This window comes from Megalobrama amblycephala, linkage group LG21, assembly GCF_018812025.1.
Source record: "Megalobrama amblycephala isolate DHTTF-2021 linkage group LG21, ASM1881202v1, whole genome shotgun sequence".
Classification (NCBI taxonomy): domain Eukaryota; kingdom Metazoa; phylum Chordata; class Actinopteri; order Cypriniformes; family Xenocyprididae; genus Megalobrama; species Megalobrama amblycephala.
In genome coordinates, this window is record NC_063064.1 from 31,801,495 (window position 1) to 31,818,232 (window position 16,738).

Below are 16,738 nucleotides of genomic sequence, written 5' to 3' on the forward strand. Positions count from 1 at the left end.
CGAGAGCAGAGGAAATCCGCGCGCGAGCGGACAGATTTGCGCTCGCACATTACATTGATATGCTCTCGCGTCACAATAATGTGCTCTCGACAATTGACAGTAAAATAACGCCATAACATGCAGTCTACCAATGACATTAGAGCAACAGCACTAGTAACGCCCACAAGCGACTTCACAGTAGAGAGTCTAGCGACATGCAGCGATAAAGTCGCTGGCGGTGTGAACGGGGCTTGATTAAACATGGAAATAATACCTTTTATCGCATGTCGCGGCACATCTGGTTTGATACGGTGTAATGGTTTTGTCAGTTGTCTAAAACCCCGGGTATACTTCACTTTCCGCACCAGACGCGTCCGCTAAACTTTCAAATTATACTTCACCACGGATGCGCGCGGATGACCGCATTCGACACATGCACAGTACAGTTTTTTTCTATGCTCTACCAGACATCAGAGGGCAGCACTGAGTCGTGTCATCAACGGGACATTCAGAAAAGTAGTGCATCCTTTTCCATATTTTTACTTGTCTCCCTCAATGAATTTGCCGCCCTAAACACGTCTTTTTACTCTTTCAAACATGAATTGTACAAATGTGGGTATTTTCTCTTCGCACAAACGCTCGTCAAGTTCGCCGTCCATTGTCGTGTTTTTCTCTTTTTTTTCAAGCGTGTTGTTTTTAAACCAGTCTTTTCACACTCTTCTTTGACGGCTGAACACTGTGCTCAATACTGTGCATATCGCCACCTAGTGGACTCTTCTATACTTCTTGCGCATGCGCTGTTGCACGCGGACTGTCCGCGCGGTCTCGAAATTTGGGCTGCACGCAGACGGTGCACGAACGCGGACGACCGAAGTTTACCTGGGGCTTAACTGGAGGAGATGTATAAAGTCACTTGTTGAATAGCCGTAGAGACATTCGTTTATTTGATTAGCCAGTTAATGGCGTGAGATTGGAGCATTTGTGTTTGGCGATGCTAGAAACTACAAATCTCATTTTACAGATGAGATTGTAGATTGTGTGTGTTTGAAAGAGACAGAAGTGTGTTGTCTGCGTTCTGTTGGTCACGACGAGGACGATTTTCCCTTTAGTGTGTAATCTGTTTTGTGTCACTCCGGATGGCTCAGATCTCAGTGTGGACGCACAATTGTGCAAAAGTGAAGTAAAACCGGTTCTTTGTCATTTTAGTACTCTCATCTGACCATGCAGAAAGCGGTCTGACTGTAAAGACAGTGTGTGTGTTAGTGTGTGTGTGCACTGCATCAGCTGCGGCGCTGTACTACAGTGAATTTGGTTCAGCTTGAGTGATTTATTCAATAGCAGCACTGCTGTACTGTTACTGTTATGACACTCGTAAAGACATATGGGTAATAAAAAGCCATTTTAATTATATAAATCAAATCGATAATCTGTTGTTTTCATAGCTGGACAAAATATAAGTTTGATCTGTGATGCAATATAAGCTCTTGAGTTAATGTGCATGTGTTCTTCGCACCTCTGGACCCCTTTAACAAACGTTCAACAGCTCACAAACGCCTGAGCCGCCGCAGCCAATCAGAGCGCTCGTCCCACAGCTGGCCTGGAAACCCAGCCGTCTCCGGCGAGAGTAATCACCCCACTCTCCGTAATGAGGACAGCGAGGGGTCCCACTGCAACCCGGGCCATCTTATTTTACCTCACACATGCTCAAAGTCACAGTTAGGGTGAATGTGATAGAATAAACATTCAAATGATGTAATACATTCATGTGGTTATTTAAATGTGGCGTGTGATGTTGAGTGTAGAAAGCACGCATCTGGTTCAAGCAGCCCTATATATAGCACATACACAAGGATTCAAAGGTAGTCAATAGTTTTATCCCTTAAAACTCATGTTTGATCACCAAAATGACATATTAAACGTTTTTTTTCCTGTGAAAAAAAATGTTCTTCATGCCTTAAAATAGCTTGAGTGTAACTCTACACCCTTGCTTCATTTAAAGGGATAGTTCACCCAAAAATGAAAATGTGATGTTTATCTGCTTACCCCCAGCGCATCCAAGATGTAGGTGACTTTGTTTCTTCAGTAGAACACAAATGATGATTTTTAACTCCAACCGTTGCCGTCTGTCAGCCGTATAATGCATGTCAATGGGAACTTCGTCTATAAGAGTAAATAAAACTTGCATAGACAAATCCACTAGCGCAAGACATCCGTTGTCAGAACGCGATCAGACCTCACTAAGCGAATGCTGAACGCAGTTGGACATAGTGGTATTTTAGAGGTAAAATGTCAAATTATGATATAATAATGTATCATTACTGCTTATCTAAAACATGGAAAATTCAGTATTTAAAGCATGCCATAGGGCTGGGATCTAAAAAAACAAAAAACTATTATTTCACATCCTGTCCAATATTGTCCTTGAAACAATGTTCATATTGAAGGCTATAAAAACAAACATGACTGTAACCTTGTACTATATGCTATATTATGTGCAAAAAAGGGGTCAAATCACATTAGGCCTAGGCTATATTCTAAAATTGTAAATGAAAATGTTTTTTTTTTTTTTTTTAAAGCAGACGTTAAATACACTAAACTAAAAATGAAAATAAATAAAAACAAAAGAACAGATTAATTATTAGGCTATTTTGATTACCCTACAACAGTCACTTTACACAGCTGAATGCAGTGAATATCTAATTTGAAAGTGCTTACTGTGACTGGTGCTATCGTACAAATACACTTAGTTGTTGGTTCGAAATTCTACATATCGTTAGCCTCATAGCATAATTGTACGGAAGAGGATTAGGGCCAAGCAATAATAAAAAAATAAAACCATCTCGAGATTAAAGTTGTTAAATTTCAAGAAAAAACTTGTTAAATTTCGAGAAAAAGGTCGAGATAAAATGTTGAGAATAAGCTCATTAAATTATGAGGAAAAAACTCGTTAAATTTCAAGAAAAAAGTCGAGATAAAATGTTGAGAATAAACTGAGGAATTAAATAAAATTACGAGAAAAAAGTCGTTAAATTATGAGAACAAGTTTATAATTTAACGAATTTGTTCTCGTAATTTAATGACTTTTTTCTCATAATTTAATGAGTTTATTCTCAACATTTTATTTCGACTTTTTTTCTTGAAATGTAACAACTTTAATCTCGAGATGGTTTTATTTTTTTATTATTGCTTGGCCCTAATCCTCTTCCGTATAATTGCCTAAGTCATTTTTTGGCCACATTATTTGGGGCAGTTATGCTATGAGGCTAACAATATGGCATAATTATGTTCGCCAACAAAAAACAAATTTTCAACAACAAATATTTTTAGCAAAATGTATTTTACTCTCAAATTATTTTACTTTAAAATTATTGCGCTCTATTGAACTCCGTCTGTTTGGCGCGCATGCGCGCGGCGGCGCTCGTTCACGAAGTTTGTGGTTGCTGAAGGCTCGTCCACTCCTGACTGCAAAATGGAAATATTTTCTCGACTTTCTAACAATTACAGATGGAGAATATGTCTGTGAAATGTAAATTATGCACTGAGGAAATTATTAGATGTCACTTCAGCTTAAAAAAATATTAATAGAGGTATGTTTGTTTACACTAGTGATGGGCATTCCGGCTCTTTTTTGTGAGCCGGCTCATTTGACTCAGCTCACTGAAAAGAGCCGGCTCTTTAAATAATAAATGTTTTAACTATGACTTGGACTATGATAGGTGTGAAAACAATTTGTGAAATTGTGAGACATTGCGAGTTTGATTTCATTTAATAATTCAATTAGAACTGTTTTCACACCTATCATAGTCAAAATCATAGTTTATTATTTAAAGAGCCGGCTCACGAAAGAGCCGGAATGGCCATCACTAGTGTGTGCGCCTAGGCTTATATAATATATATTTTTTTTGTGTGTTCTTAGAATTATTAGTCTATTGTTTTAAATAAAAGTAAAATCATTCATTACATAATGATTGAATTTCTATAGGCTTTATTTTTAAAAATAGAGTCGGCTCTTCAGATATGTGAGCTGGCTCCCGACGTTCACGTAAAAGAGCCGGCTCTTAGAGCCGGCTCGTTCGCGAACGACCCATCGCTAGTTTACACCAATCGCTGCACAAGTTAAGGTTACGTATGATGACGAAAGCACGTTAGTGCTAGCCCTCCCGGAACCCATAGAGATTGCATTGCAGTGCCTGCAGTTCGAAAAAAAAGTTCTTTGAATGGAAGCACTCGGGGCAAATCTCGGCCAGACTGAAATCGCCCAAAAAGAGGCGGTACTCCACAGAGCGTGACTCGATGCTGATTGGACTATATCCAGAGGCCGAACAAACAGCCTGTGGCAGCTAGCGTAACTGTGGTTGAATATGATTGAAAAATCTTTGGTGGTGCGTCGCCCTTTTGCCCTAATGAAGAAACCGCCCCTGGCTTTAAACAACTCAGAACGTCATTGGAGAAAGGCATATAGTTCATCATAACATCGTAATATACATCATACACCCGCTATATTGCTAAATATACCCGATTTTTCGTCTCAACAGAAAAATAAACCGGGATGATAACCTTCTCTTGAGACATTCATAGTTAATGATATGCTAAAGCCCGCCCACACGCTGACGCGATTGGTTACAAGGTAGGCTAGTTTGTGATTTTTTTTTTTTTTTAAACTCTTTAGATCACTGCAGTTTTTAAATTATAAAACACTCAGCAGCGGTGTTGACATATGCATTTGCACATGGTTTGTCTTAAATCATATTAAAAACACCACATAGACATGCAAACAACATTAAAAACTTGATTTTCACCACAGGGGGACTTTAATATAAGAAATGTTTTGTATTTATCTCAAAACGAATATTTCGCTATTCATGCACACATTGCAGGTGAACAATATTTAATATTTAATGAAAAATAGTGCATTGCACACATTATGAAATATGCAATTATAACGTTTTATAATCAAAATCAGAAATGATCAAGACAACTTCAGAATTCCATATAGACTGTTTTTTTAAATAGTGAAAAAATTAGTTGTGTAAATATATATATTCTATTCATCCTGCTGTATATACAATACAAATCTGTATGTCTTCTGTTCCAGATGTATACCACATTAGTATTATTTATTTTACTTATTTATTATTATTTTCTTAGTTTACTTATTTAAATATTTCTGTTCTCATGTCATATGCATGTGTACCAAGAGCTCCTGTAGAAAACAAATTCCTTGTGCGTTTGTGCAAAACTAATATTTAACTATTCATGCACACGTTACAGGTGAACAATATTTAATATTTAGTGAAAAATAGTGCATTGCACACATAATTAAGTATGCAATTATAACGTCTTTTTAATCAAAATCAGAAATGATCAAGACAACTTCAGAATTTCATATAGACTGTTTTTAAATACACATTACAAACCTGTGCATGAGTCTTACTGATTTTATAACTGCATTTGTTTGTTAAAAAATGCTATTTGCCATCACGCAATAGCTCATATGTGCACTAGAGGGCGCTTTAGATTTGAAATGCGCTCTGATCTTATAACTGAAACTTAAAAAGGGTTCCAAAAATTGCACCATAGCCCGAACTGGGAAGTTCAGGTGATGCTAGTTGTGTTGGTCAGGTGTTAGCAGGGCTGTTCTCACTATCCGTTCATTGAACATCCCAATCCACCCCCAGACAAGGAAGGTTATCGATCTCACTGCAGCCCATGGCTTCCTTCAGTCCTGCTGGTGTTCACAATGATGGTAACTGTGATGAACGCGAAATACTGCTGTTTATCTGATATATCGTGCTTGTTTGATTCAGCATGTTTTAGTTGAAAGGATTCAGTGATTATTTACCAGAAAAGACTCTTATTTGTGTGAATATTCAACAATAAAACGCAGTACAGTGGCCATTACCCATAATCCTTTGCTGAAGGAATTTGCATACACTCTCTGACACAGTTTTAAGTGCAGTTTTGAGCTTAAAATGTTACTGAATGTCATTTATAATGCAAGTTATTGATGTTTTTATTAAAATATCATACTTTTATCATATATTTATTTATTTATTTTATTTTATTTTTTAAGGTGGCGCTGCTGGGAATGGACATAGTGTCCGCTCTAGTGACCAGACTACAGGAACGCTTCAAAACACAGATAGGAACAGGTGAATAATTTAATAATATTGTGTTTTATTAATATTTAACAGATTAAAATGTACACTTTTTGATTCTTCTCCTCTCAGTTCTGCCCAGTTTAATCGATCGTTTGGGCGATTCTAAGGACCAGGTTCGGGATCAAGCACAGTCGCTCCTGTTAAAAATCATGGACCAAGCGGCCAATCCGCAGGTGAACACCTGAGTCCTGCTCTAGAGTAAAACTTCTCTTGAAACTGTGGTTAAAGTGTTTTTATTTGCAGTATGTTTGGGACCGAATGCTGGGCGGCTTCCGTCATAAAAACAGCAGGACCAGAGAAGCTGTTTGCTTTTGCCTTATCTCTACTCTTAATGTGTACGTATCAGTCAGATTTACATGTTTATTTTCATTTAAAATTCTGTTTTTTTAATTTCTGTCTTTTTCCTTGTTGCGTTTTGCAGATATGGAGCCCACGGATTAACCCTCAGCAAGATTGTTCCTCATATTTGTCATTTGTTGGGAGACCCCACCAGTCAGGTGAGTGTTTTTCTTCACATATACTGACTTTTATTCTTTTCAGTTTCATGAGATCGCTGGGATTGTAGTATTGTGGCGCCTCCTGCTGGTGATCACAGGAACTGCGACTGGCATTGAGCGGACTAATATCATGCTCAGATGATCATATACCACGTTATTAAATGGTTGAATATGGAAATACCACAATGCATTATATTATATTATATTATATTATATTATATTATATTATATTATATTATATGTGGTTCCAGGTTAAAAATAACTTGTAGAATAAATAAATATGTTGACCATCAGGTTCGAGACGGTGCGATGAACTGCCTGGTGGAGATTTACAGACACGTGGGGGAGAGAGTGAGGATGGATCTGGGGAAAAAGGGACTGCCGCAATCACGGTAATACAATCACATTAAAGGATTAGTTCAGTTCTGAATGAAAATTTCCTGATAATTTACTCTCCTCCATGTCATCCAAGATGTTCATGTCTTTCTTTCTTCAGTCGAAAACAAATTAAGGTTTTTGAGGAAATCATTCCAGGATTTTTCTCCATATAGTGGAGTTCACTGGGGTTCAACGGGTTGAAGGTCCAAATGTCAGTTTCAGTGCAGCTTCAAAGAGCTCTACATGATCCCAGACGAGGAATAAGAGTCTTATCTAGAGAAACCATAAAAAAAATTAACATTATATACTTTTTAACCACAAATGCTTGTCTTGCACTGCTCTGTGATGCGCCACGCATGACGTAATCATGTTGGAAAGGTCACGTGTGACTTAGGAGGAAGTACAGCAGTAGGGCGAAAAACTCATTTTCTCCCCAAAATCATCTGACATCGTTGTTTTACCTTTTTTTTGCAAAGGCCGTTTTGACATGTTCACTTTGTAAACACTGGATCGTTAATTATGACTTTTTATCATAATTATAACAAAAAGTCAAACCTAAAGACAAAATGATGACATACCAATTCATAATTCTGAGATAAAAAGTCAAAACAATCTCATAATGATGTCTTTTTATCTCATGATTATAACAAAGTTGAAACTATGACATAAAAAGTCATTATGACATACTAATTCATAAGATAAAAACATTGACAGTATGTCAATTATAACGTAAACTTGAAATTATGAGAAAAAGTCGCTTTTTATGTCAATTTCCTCTTTTTAATCAATAAAGTATGAGTTAGTATGTAATATTTTGACTTTATGAGATAAAAACCTCTATCTCATAATTATGACCTTTTAATCTCATAATTATAAAGTTGAAACTATTACATAAAAAGTCATTATGACATACTAATTCATAATTATGAGATTTTTTTATACAGTATGTCAATTATAATGTAAAACGTTTATGTTTTTAACGGGATCGGTACTTCCGCCTACGTCACGCGTGACCTTTCCAACATGATTACGTCATGCGTGGAGCATCACAGAGCAGTGCAAGACGAGCATCTGTGGTTAAAAAGTATATAATGTTTATTTTTTTAGTAAATGTCCGATGGTTTCTCTAGATAAGACTCTTATTCCTCGTCTGGGATCATGTAGAGCTCTTTGAAGCTGCACTGAAACTGACATTTGAACCCGTTGAACCCCAGTGAAGTCCACTATATGGAGAAAAATCCTGGAATGTTTTCCTCCATTTCTTTTCCACTGAAGAAAGAAAGACATGAACATCTTGGATGACATGGAGGAGAGTAAATTATCAGGAAATTTTAATTTGAAAGTGAACTAATCCTTTAAAGTCCCCCTGCAGTCAATAAGTTTCCTTTAAAACTCATCTTTGATAACCAAAATGACTTTTTCCTGTGAAAATAATGTCTTCATGCCTTAAAATAGCTTGAATGTAACTCGACACCCTTGCTTCATATAGTATACGCAAACTCATGAATATGCAAATTAGTCCCCGCCTCCACTCAATCACAGCAGCTCGGATCACCTGATCCACTCGCTCAACTGTAGTAAATGCTACACAATGGCAAATACTTATTTAATATAAATTTGAATAAAAAATAATTTAGAAGAAGAGAAAACTATACAGATTCATCTACAAGTCCATGTATCAGAATGATGATTCATTTTATTTAACGCTCGTCTACATAACGGTGATTGCTATGTTTAGCCTTTAGCATGACTACGTTATCAAACAGCTAATAATGTGCTGCTAAAGTTACACAAACCATTTTCCCGTTCACCATCTCAGAGTCACACACCTTCCTTCTAAAATCAGCATCGAATATCATAGAAAGTCAGTGGAGAAAAGCCCCGCCCCCTCCTGACGGGATTGGTCACGTGTTTGTGATGGTAGGAAACAGAGGCGGGGTTTTTATTCACTGCAGTTTTAAGGAGAAATACTGATGAATTTGCACATGGTTTGTCTTAAAGTGTATTAAAAACACCAAATAAACAAAATTAAAAGCTTGATTATTATTAAAATCAATGTGTCATGGCATTCACATTTTAAAAAACATTTTGATTTATGATTTATTTTGTAAAACCTCAAGCACATATTGTTCTCAGCTGTTTTCTGTGTTGCACGTTTTAACAATTAAAATACTGACAGTGTTATTTGTGTTTGAGTTATTATTTTTTACAGTGTGTTCAAGCTTTATTAAGTCCTGTTATGCATCTTCTGTTTGTTTTGTTCAGGTTGAATGTGATTTTCAGCAGGTTTGATGATGTCCAGAGGTCTGGGAACATGATCCTGTCCGCAGGTGAGTGAATCTGCTTTTGTTTGACATGTATGCGTGAGCAGGAACAGATGCTGTCGGCTGGAAATGAAAGAGATGAAAGCGTGTTCAGGTGCTGTATGAAGTTACTGCGAGGTTTCTTCTGTGTGTGTGTGTGTGTGTGAGAATTGCTCGCTGTTTTCATTGTTAGGCCATTGTTTCCTCGCTGCCCCAGTTTCATTGTGCGTGTGATATGTGACCGTAGTTTTGGTTTCGTTTGGGACGGTGGAATGTGGGACGACTTCATCTGTTCTCAATCTTTTGATGCAGTTTTACTTTTTCTTTACAAACAGTAAACAGTACATGATGCATATGAAAAAATACATCCATATGCATTAAAAGACTAAATCTAAAACATATGAATGGCAGAAGTAATGACTAAAAGCATGTTTCAAAAGTGCCAAGCGCCCACAATGTTTCATGTCAAACTATAATTGCGGCATGGTTTAGTGCATTAGGCTGAGATAGATTAACATTGAAGAAACTGCCAGTGTTTGTGCATGACATAACCTTCTGTGTATTTGACAGTTTAAGTGCAATAAGACATGAAAGAGAGACACGCACCGTCTGACAGACAGCTTTCTGTGCGTGTGCTTCAGAAAACCACATATCAGAAGCTTAAAACGTTATGGTTTTAAAACACATGCAGATAATACAGTGATTATAAAGGGGACGCGTTTTTAGTCCTGAATCTCCGGGTTGTGTAAATTGGATGTATTATGCTGCTGCACATAATCACACTCAATGTCACCATCAATGTGTTTGTTATGGTTTTGTACTTTCAGTGCTCTCTGAATTACAATAAAAGGCCAAACATGCCAGCAGCATTTGTTTCCAGGCCTGTTTAAAGGTTAACGGCATAAAGGACACACAGCGGTACCTGAAAATAAAACACACTTCAAAGAGAGACTTCAGCCGAATACAAACCATCAAAGCCTCGTCTGGAACAGTATTTAGTTTGTACACATCAGTGTTTTTGTCTTGTTTTCCAGTACAAACTAACATTCTTAAATCAAGATATATTTACTTGAATGACATGAGATTTTAAGTCTTGTTTTCTGAAAAATGTATTAAAATAAAGAGAGTTTATGGTTTAAAGGGAAATTCAGAAACCATTGTTATTAGTGACACCGGTGGCTGTTAAGTGAACTGCAGCAGAAACTTACTGCTCATACTCATGCTCACATAACTTACACCGATTCAATGCCAGATATACTCACAGCGAAGTTCTTTTTCGTTCTTTGCTTAGAAGTAAAAAGAAGTTGGAAATACGTGAAATAAGTGAGTATTCTGATATCGTTTCTCTGTGCCGTTATTGTTATAAAACGACACTTTAAAAAATGCTGGGTTAAAACAACCCAATCACTGTGTTAAAACAACCCACTCACTGGGTAAAAAATGACCCAGTCGCTGGGTTAAAATGACCCAGTCGCTGGGTTAAAATGACCCAGTCGCTGGGTTAAAATGACCATATCTCTGGGTTAAATTAATCCAGTCGCTGGGTTAAAACGACCCAGTCGCTGGGTTAAAATGACCATATCTCTGGGTTAAAATGACCCAGTTGCCAGGTTAAATTAATCCAATTGTGGGGTTAAAACGACCCAGTCGCAAAGTTAAAACAACCCAGTCGCTGGGTCAAAATGACCATATCTCTGGGTTAAAACGACCCAGTCGCTGGGTTAAAATGACCATATCTCTGGGTTAAAATGACCCAGTTGCCAGGTTAAATTAATCCAATTGTGGGGTTAAAACGACCCAGTCGCCAAGTTAAAAATGACCCAGTCGTGGGGTTAGAACGACCCAATCGCCGAGTTAAAATGACCCAGTCGCCAGGTTAAATGAATCCAGTCACGGGGTTAAAATGACCCAGTCGCCAGGTTAAAAGAACCCAGTTGCTGATTTAAAACAACCCAGTCGCCAGGTTAAATGAACCTAGTCGCTGGGTTAAAACCACCCAGTCACGGGGTTAAAATGACCCAGTCGCCAGGTTAAATGAACCCAGTCGCGGGTTAAAATGACCCAGTCGGCGGGTTAAATGAACCCAGTCACGGGGTTAAAATGACCCAGTCGCCGGGTTAAATGAACCCAGTCGTGGGGTTAAAATGACCCAGTGGCTGGGTTAAAATGATCCAGTCGGCGGGTTAAATGAACCCAGTCACGGGGTTAAAATGACCCAGTCGCCAGGTTAAATGAACCCAGTCGCGGGTTAAAATGACCCAGTCGGCGGGTTAAATGAACCCAGTCACGGGGTTAAAATGACCCAGTCGCCGGGTTAAATGAACCCAGTTGCAGGGTTAAAAATGACCCAGTCGCCGGGTTAAATGAACCCAGTCACAGGGTTAAAAATGACCCAGTCGCCAGGTTAAATGAACCCAGTCACGGGGTTAAAATGACCCAGTCGCCGGGTTAAATGAACCCAGTCGCGGGGTTAAAATGACCCAGTCGCCGAGGTAAATGAACCCAGTTGCGGGGTTAAAAATGACCCAGTCGCCAGGTTAAATGAACCCAGTCACGGGGTTAAAATGACCCAGTCGCCAGGTTAAATGAACCCAGTCACGGGGTTAAAATGACCCAGTCGCCGGGTTAAATGAACCCAGTCACGGGGTTAAAATGACCCAGTCGCCGGGTTAAAATGAACCCAGTCACGGGGTTAAAATGACCCACTCGCGGAGTTAAAATGACCCAGTCACTGGGTTAAATGAACCCACTCGCGGAGTTAAAATGACCCAGTCACCGGGTTAAATGAACCCAGTCGCGGGGTTAAAATGACCCAGTCACTGGATTAAAACGACCCAGTCACGGGGTTAAAAATGACCCAGTCGCTGGGTTAAATTAACCCAGTCGCGGGGTTAAAATGACCCAGTCGCCGGGTTAAAATGACCCAGTCGCCGGGTTAAATGAACCCAGTCGCGGGGTTAAAATGACCCAGTCGCGGGGTTAAAATGACCCAGTCACTGGATTCAAACGACCCAGTCACGGGGTTAAAATGACCCAGTCGCCGGGTTAAATGAACCCAGTCGCGGGGTTAAAATGACCCAGTCGCCGGGTTAAATGAACCCAGTCGTGGGGTTAAAATGACCCAGTCGCCGGGTTAAAATGATCCAGTCACCGGGTTAAATGAACCCAGTTGCAGGGTTAAAAATGACCCAGTCGCCGGGTTAAATGAACCCAGTCACGGGGTTAAAATGACCCAGTCGCGGGGTTAAAAATGACCCAGTCACTGGGTTAAAATTACCCAGTCGCTGAGTTGAAAGAACCCAGTCGCCGGGTTAAATGAAACTTGTTGCTGGGTTAAAACGACCCAGTCGCTGGGTTAAATGAACCCAGTCGCGGGGTTAAAATGACCCAGTCGCCGGGTTAAATGAACCCAGTCACGGGGTTAAAATGACCCAGTCGCGGGGTTAAAAATGACCCAGTCACTGGGTTAAAATGACCCAGTCGCTGAGTTGAAAGAACCCAGTCGCCGGGTTAAATGAAACTTGTTGCTGGGTTAAAACGACCCAGTCGCTGGGTTAAATGAACCCAGTCGCGGGGTTAAAATGACCCAGTCGCGGGGTTAAAATGAACCCAGTCGCGGGGTTAAAATGACCCAGTCGCGGGGTTAAAATGACCCAGTCGCTGGGTTAAAATGACCCAGTCGCTGAGTTGAAAGAACCCAGTCGCCGGGTTAAATGAAACTTGTTGCTGGGTTAAAACGACCCAGTCGCTGGGTTAAATGAACCCAGTCACGGGGTTAAAATGACCCACTCGCGGAGTTAAAATGACCCAGTCACTGGGTTAAATGAACCCACTCGCGGAGTTAAAATGACCCAGTCACCCGGTTAAATGAACCCAGTCGCGGGGTTAAAATGACCCAGTCACTGGATTAAAGCGACCCAGTCACGGGGTTAAAATGACCCAGTCGCTGGGTTAAATTAACCCAGTCGCGGGGTTAAAATGACCCAGTCGCCGGGTTAAAATGACCCAGTCGCCGGGTTAAATGAACCCAGTCGCGGGGTTAAAATGACCCAGTCGCCGGGTTAAATGAACCCAGTCGCGGGGTTAAAATGACCCAGTCGCCGGGTTAAATGAACCCAGTCGTGGGGTTAAAATGACCCAGTCGCCGGGTTAAAATGATCCAGTCACCGGGTTAAATGAACCCAGTTGCAGGGTTAAAAATGACCCAGTCGCCGGGTTAAATGAACCCAGTCACGGGGTTAAAAATGACCCAGTCACTGGGTTAAAATGACCCAGTCGCTGAGTTGAAAGAACCCAGTCGCCGGGTTAAATGAAACTTGTTGCTGGGTTAAAACGACCCAGTCGCTGGGTTAAATGAACCCAGTCGCGGGGTTAAAATGACCCAGTCGCTGAGTTGAAAGAACCCAGTCGCCGGGTTAAATGAAACTTGTTGCTGGGTTAAAACGACCCAGTCGCTGGGTTAAATGAACCCAGTCGCGGGGTTAAAATGACCCAGTCGCGGGGTTAAAATGAACCCAGTCGCGGGGTTAAAATGACCCAGTCACCGGGTTAAATGAACCCAGTCGCGGGGTTAAAAATGACCCAGTCGCCGGGTAAAAACGACCCTATCTCTCAGTTAAAATGACCCAGTTCCAGGGTTAAAATGACCCAGTTACCGGGTTAAATGACCCAGTCGTGGGGTTAGAACGACCCAATCACTGGGTTAAAAGAATCCAGTCGCTGGGTTAACCCAGCATTTTTTAGAGTCTCTATCTTTATCATTAGTTATCATCCTTGTCGTAAACAGGCTTTTAATCGCTGATGTTCTTTCACTCCATCAAAGTTCTGAAATGTCATTGTCGTTTATGCTCAGCTTCCAAAATTTTATAAGATTTGACAGACTTTTAATTTTTGTCTGAACTATTCCTTTAAATGTGAGTGAGGTCAGTAGAGAGGGAGTCGCTGCAGATGAGAGCAGCAGTGTGTGTGTGTGTGTGTGTGTGTTCAGTCACAAGACACAGCAGAGCTTCATCACTACAAATCAAGCCTCCGTCATGACAGCAGGGGACGGTAAGATCACATGAACATTACTGCAAAACATCTGCCTTTAGTTCACCAGCTCCGGGTGTGTTGCACTGCTCTGTTGCAGGTGCATTAAAGATGTTTACACGGGTTTATTTCTGTGTGACGATGTGATCTAATGCATGTGAGGATCCACTGTTTCAGGGTTTCGTCTGATAGTCGCCCTCATTTCTATTCAGGTGTGAGTTTTAGCATCTTCTGAATGTCTTGAGCTCGTCTTGTATCATGTTTCTTCAGCCTAATCAACATCATTAGCATATTAATGCTGTTTTAACGCTCGTTTGCTGCTTCAGTTCATGTGAGTTTCACGTCTCAGGTGTCTGAAGTGCTCTGAAGTATTCATGATCATGAGCTCAATATTTGATACTCTTCCGTCCACACGACTCCGTTCAGAGTCCCGGGATGTGCGTCTTGTTCACCTTTAGGGATTTTCTGATCCCATTCGCTGCTCTCGCATTCATCTGATGTTGACAGGCTGTAAATGTTCCCGTTATCACCTTCGGCCCCGTTTACACCTGGTATTTACATCTCAAATGTGACCGCTTGTGATCGGATTTCTGTCTTGCTCTCTGATTTCATGACTAACATTAACATGCATCAGTGGAGTAAGTGACTTAGCACAAAATAAAAATGCACAGAAAAAGGTTTGCGCAAATTCCCTAATATACTGCGATGATTGCTTGTCAGGTCACATGCATTTCTGACCGCCTGTTGCATAACACTAGTATTACAAGTCATCTTATTTTTTTCTCTTGAAGGTCATAACTTTTTAAGTCAGTTGCATAAAAATATTGATTAATCTAATTTGAGATTAAAAAGTAAGACTAAACACTTGACAAACTGCTAGTTGGTTTGACCACATATACAAATTAAACATTTTAGACCACATTTACACTTGTAGTTATATATTTTATCGGATTGCAATAGCTCTACTGTATGGAAGCTTGTTTCCACCACGGAATAATAAAAATAAAAGATAATTCTGACTTTTTATCTAACAATTCTGACTTTTTTTCTCACATTTTTCTCAGAATTGTGAGATATAAACTCGCATTTTTGAGTTATAAAGTCCAATTATGAGGAAAAAAGACTCAAAAAAAGAGTTTATATCTCAAAAGTCAGAATTGTGAGATAAAAAGTCGCAATTACCTTTTTTAAAATGTATTCAGTGGTGGAAAGAAGCGCTTCAATACTACTCCTCTAAGAAAATCTGAACTTAGTATTTATTAAAAATCAAGTTAATCAAAATTTTATATATATATATGCATGAACATTTCCAAAGAAACTGGCATGCTGTTAAAAACTAAAAAATCGAACTCTGCATTTTGACTACCCTAGTGAAAAATGAATATACCAAAGTTTATTTGAAATGCATTTATTTTATGCTAAGTATACTATAAATACATTTACATATTTATGTACTTAGTATAAAAACCATGCAATTGTATTTTTGGTATACTTAAAGTCTGCTATACTGGAACAAATACTTTAACTGTGCAGAAGTAAAATATACAGACGTATATTTGATTGTAAGTATACTTTAGGTACATGTTAAATATCTTGCATTTAAAAACTATACAATCCTTACTAATAGTGATATTAAAACACATTTTAGGTGTAATATTAAGAAATGTGCATTGTGCAATAAAGAAATACTCCAAATAAAGTTTAATTATACTTTTATATCAGTAAATCTCAAGCAATATGTCTGTAAATATGTTAAGTAATTATAAAATAAATGTATTTTGGTACAGGTTTTTTTCACTAGGTTAATTATGAACCGAGACAGAAATTCATACCAGGTGCAAACCGAGTCACAAGTTTAACACTAAAATAAGCACTAATAATAGTGATGATAGACTTCTCAAACACACAAATAAAATCTGTTAACAATAGTCCGTTAAAATCGATTAGAGAGTTTCATAAACAGTAACTGTAATGAACAGAAAATGAGCCGCGGTTTCCTCCGGTGTTTGTGTTTTCAGAGGAAACCGGCTGAATGTTGCTTTTGTCCTGCATTTCTCAGCTGCCAATTAACATGCCTGCGGTGAATAGAAGCCTGTGAATCACAGAGACGAGCTTCAGCGATAGACGTCTGACATGATGAAATCTAACGGAGGTTTGTGCAGTTTAATATGGTCTTAACCCCACTTTCTGCTGCGTTTGAGGGAGAGAAACGCAGTTGGGATTTCAGTGTGTTTACAGCATCTTGTGTGTGTTTCGTAAGAATGAAAGTGTGTGTGAGATCAGGCACAAAAATAAGCAGCTTTGGATTGGACACACGGCTGAAATAGGACACTTTTTTATACCTCTGGTCGGTCCAGCTACTCGTCACTTCACATGATCACTTTAAAAGTAG

General features: G+C 39.3%; 1 protein-coding gene and 1 non-coding gene across 20 annotated transcripts in view; one reads left to right on the forward strand and one right to left on the reverse strand.

The window, feature by feature from the left end:
* The window catches only part of LOC125256878 (CLIP-associating protein 1), an 83,169-nt gene that overhangs the window by 11,486 nt on the left and 54,945 nt on the right, over positions 1 to 16,738 (forward strand). For 14 of the 19 annotated variants that reach the window (XM_048173155.1, XM_048173162.1, XM_048173161.1 and 11 more), the window contains exons 3-8: positions 6,053 to 6,131; positions 6,210 to 6,313; positions 6,384 to 6,475; positions 6,562 to 6,637; positions 6,932 to 7,029; positions 9,281 to 9,345. In XM_048173155.1, the coding sequence (XP_048029112.1) occupies positions 6,053 to 6,131; positions 6,210 to 6,313; positions 6,384 to 6,475; positions 6,562 to 6,637; positions 6,932 to 7,029; positions 9,281 to 9,345 (514 nt within the window). Of the gene's footprint in view, positions 1 to 6,052; positions 6,132 to 6,209; positions 6,314 to 6,383; positions 6,476 to 6,561; positions 6,638 to 6,931; positions 7,030 to 9,280; positions 9,346 to 13,947; positions 14,368 to 15,947; positions 16,499 to 16,738 lie in introns of those variants that run through there. The other 5 variants (XM_048173173.1, XM_048173172.1, XM_048173171.1 and 2 more) reach the window with 5 other exon arrangements.
* Positions 5,538 to 5,668, reverse strand: LOC125257342. Its single transcript, XR_007182352.1, has one exon. It is a non-coding gene; the product is annotated as a U4atac minor spliceosomal RNA (small nuclear RNA).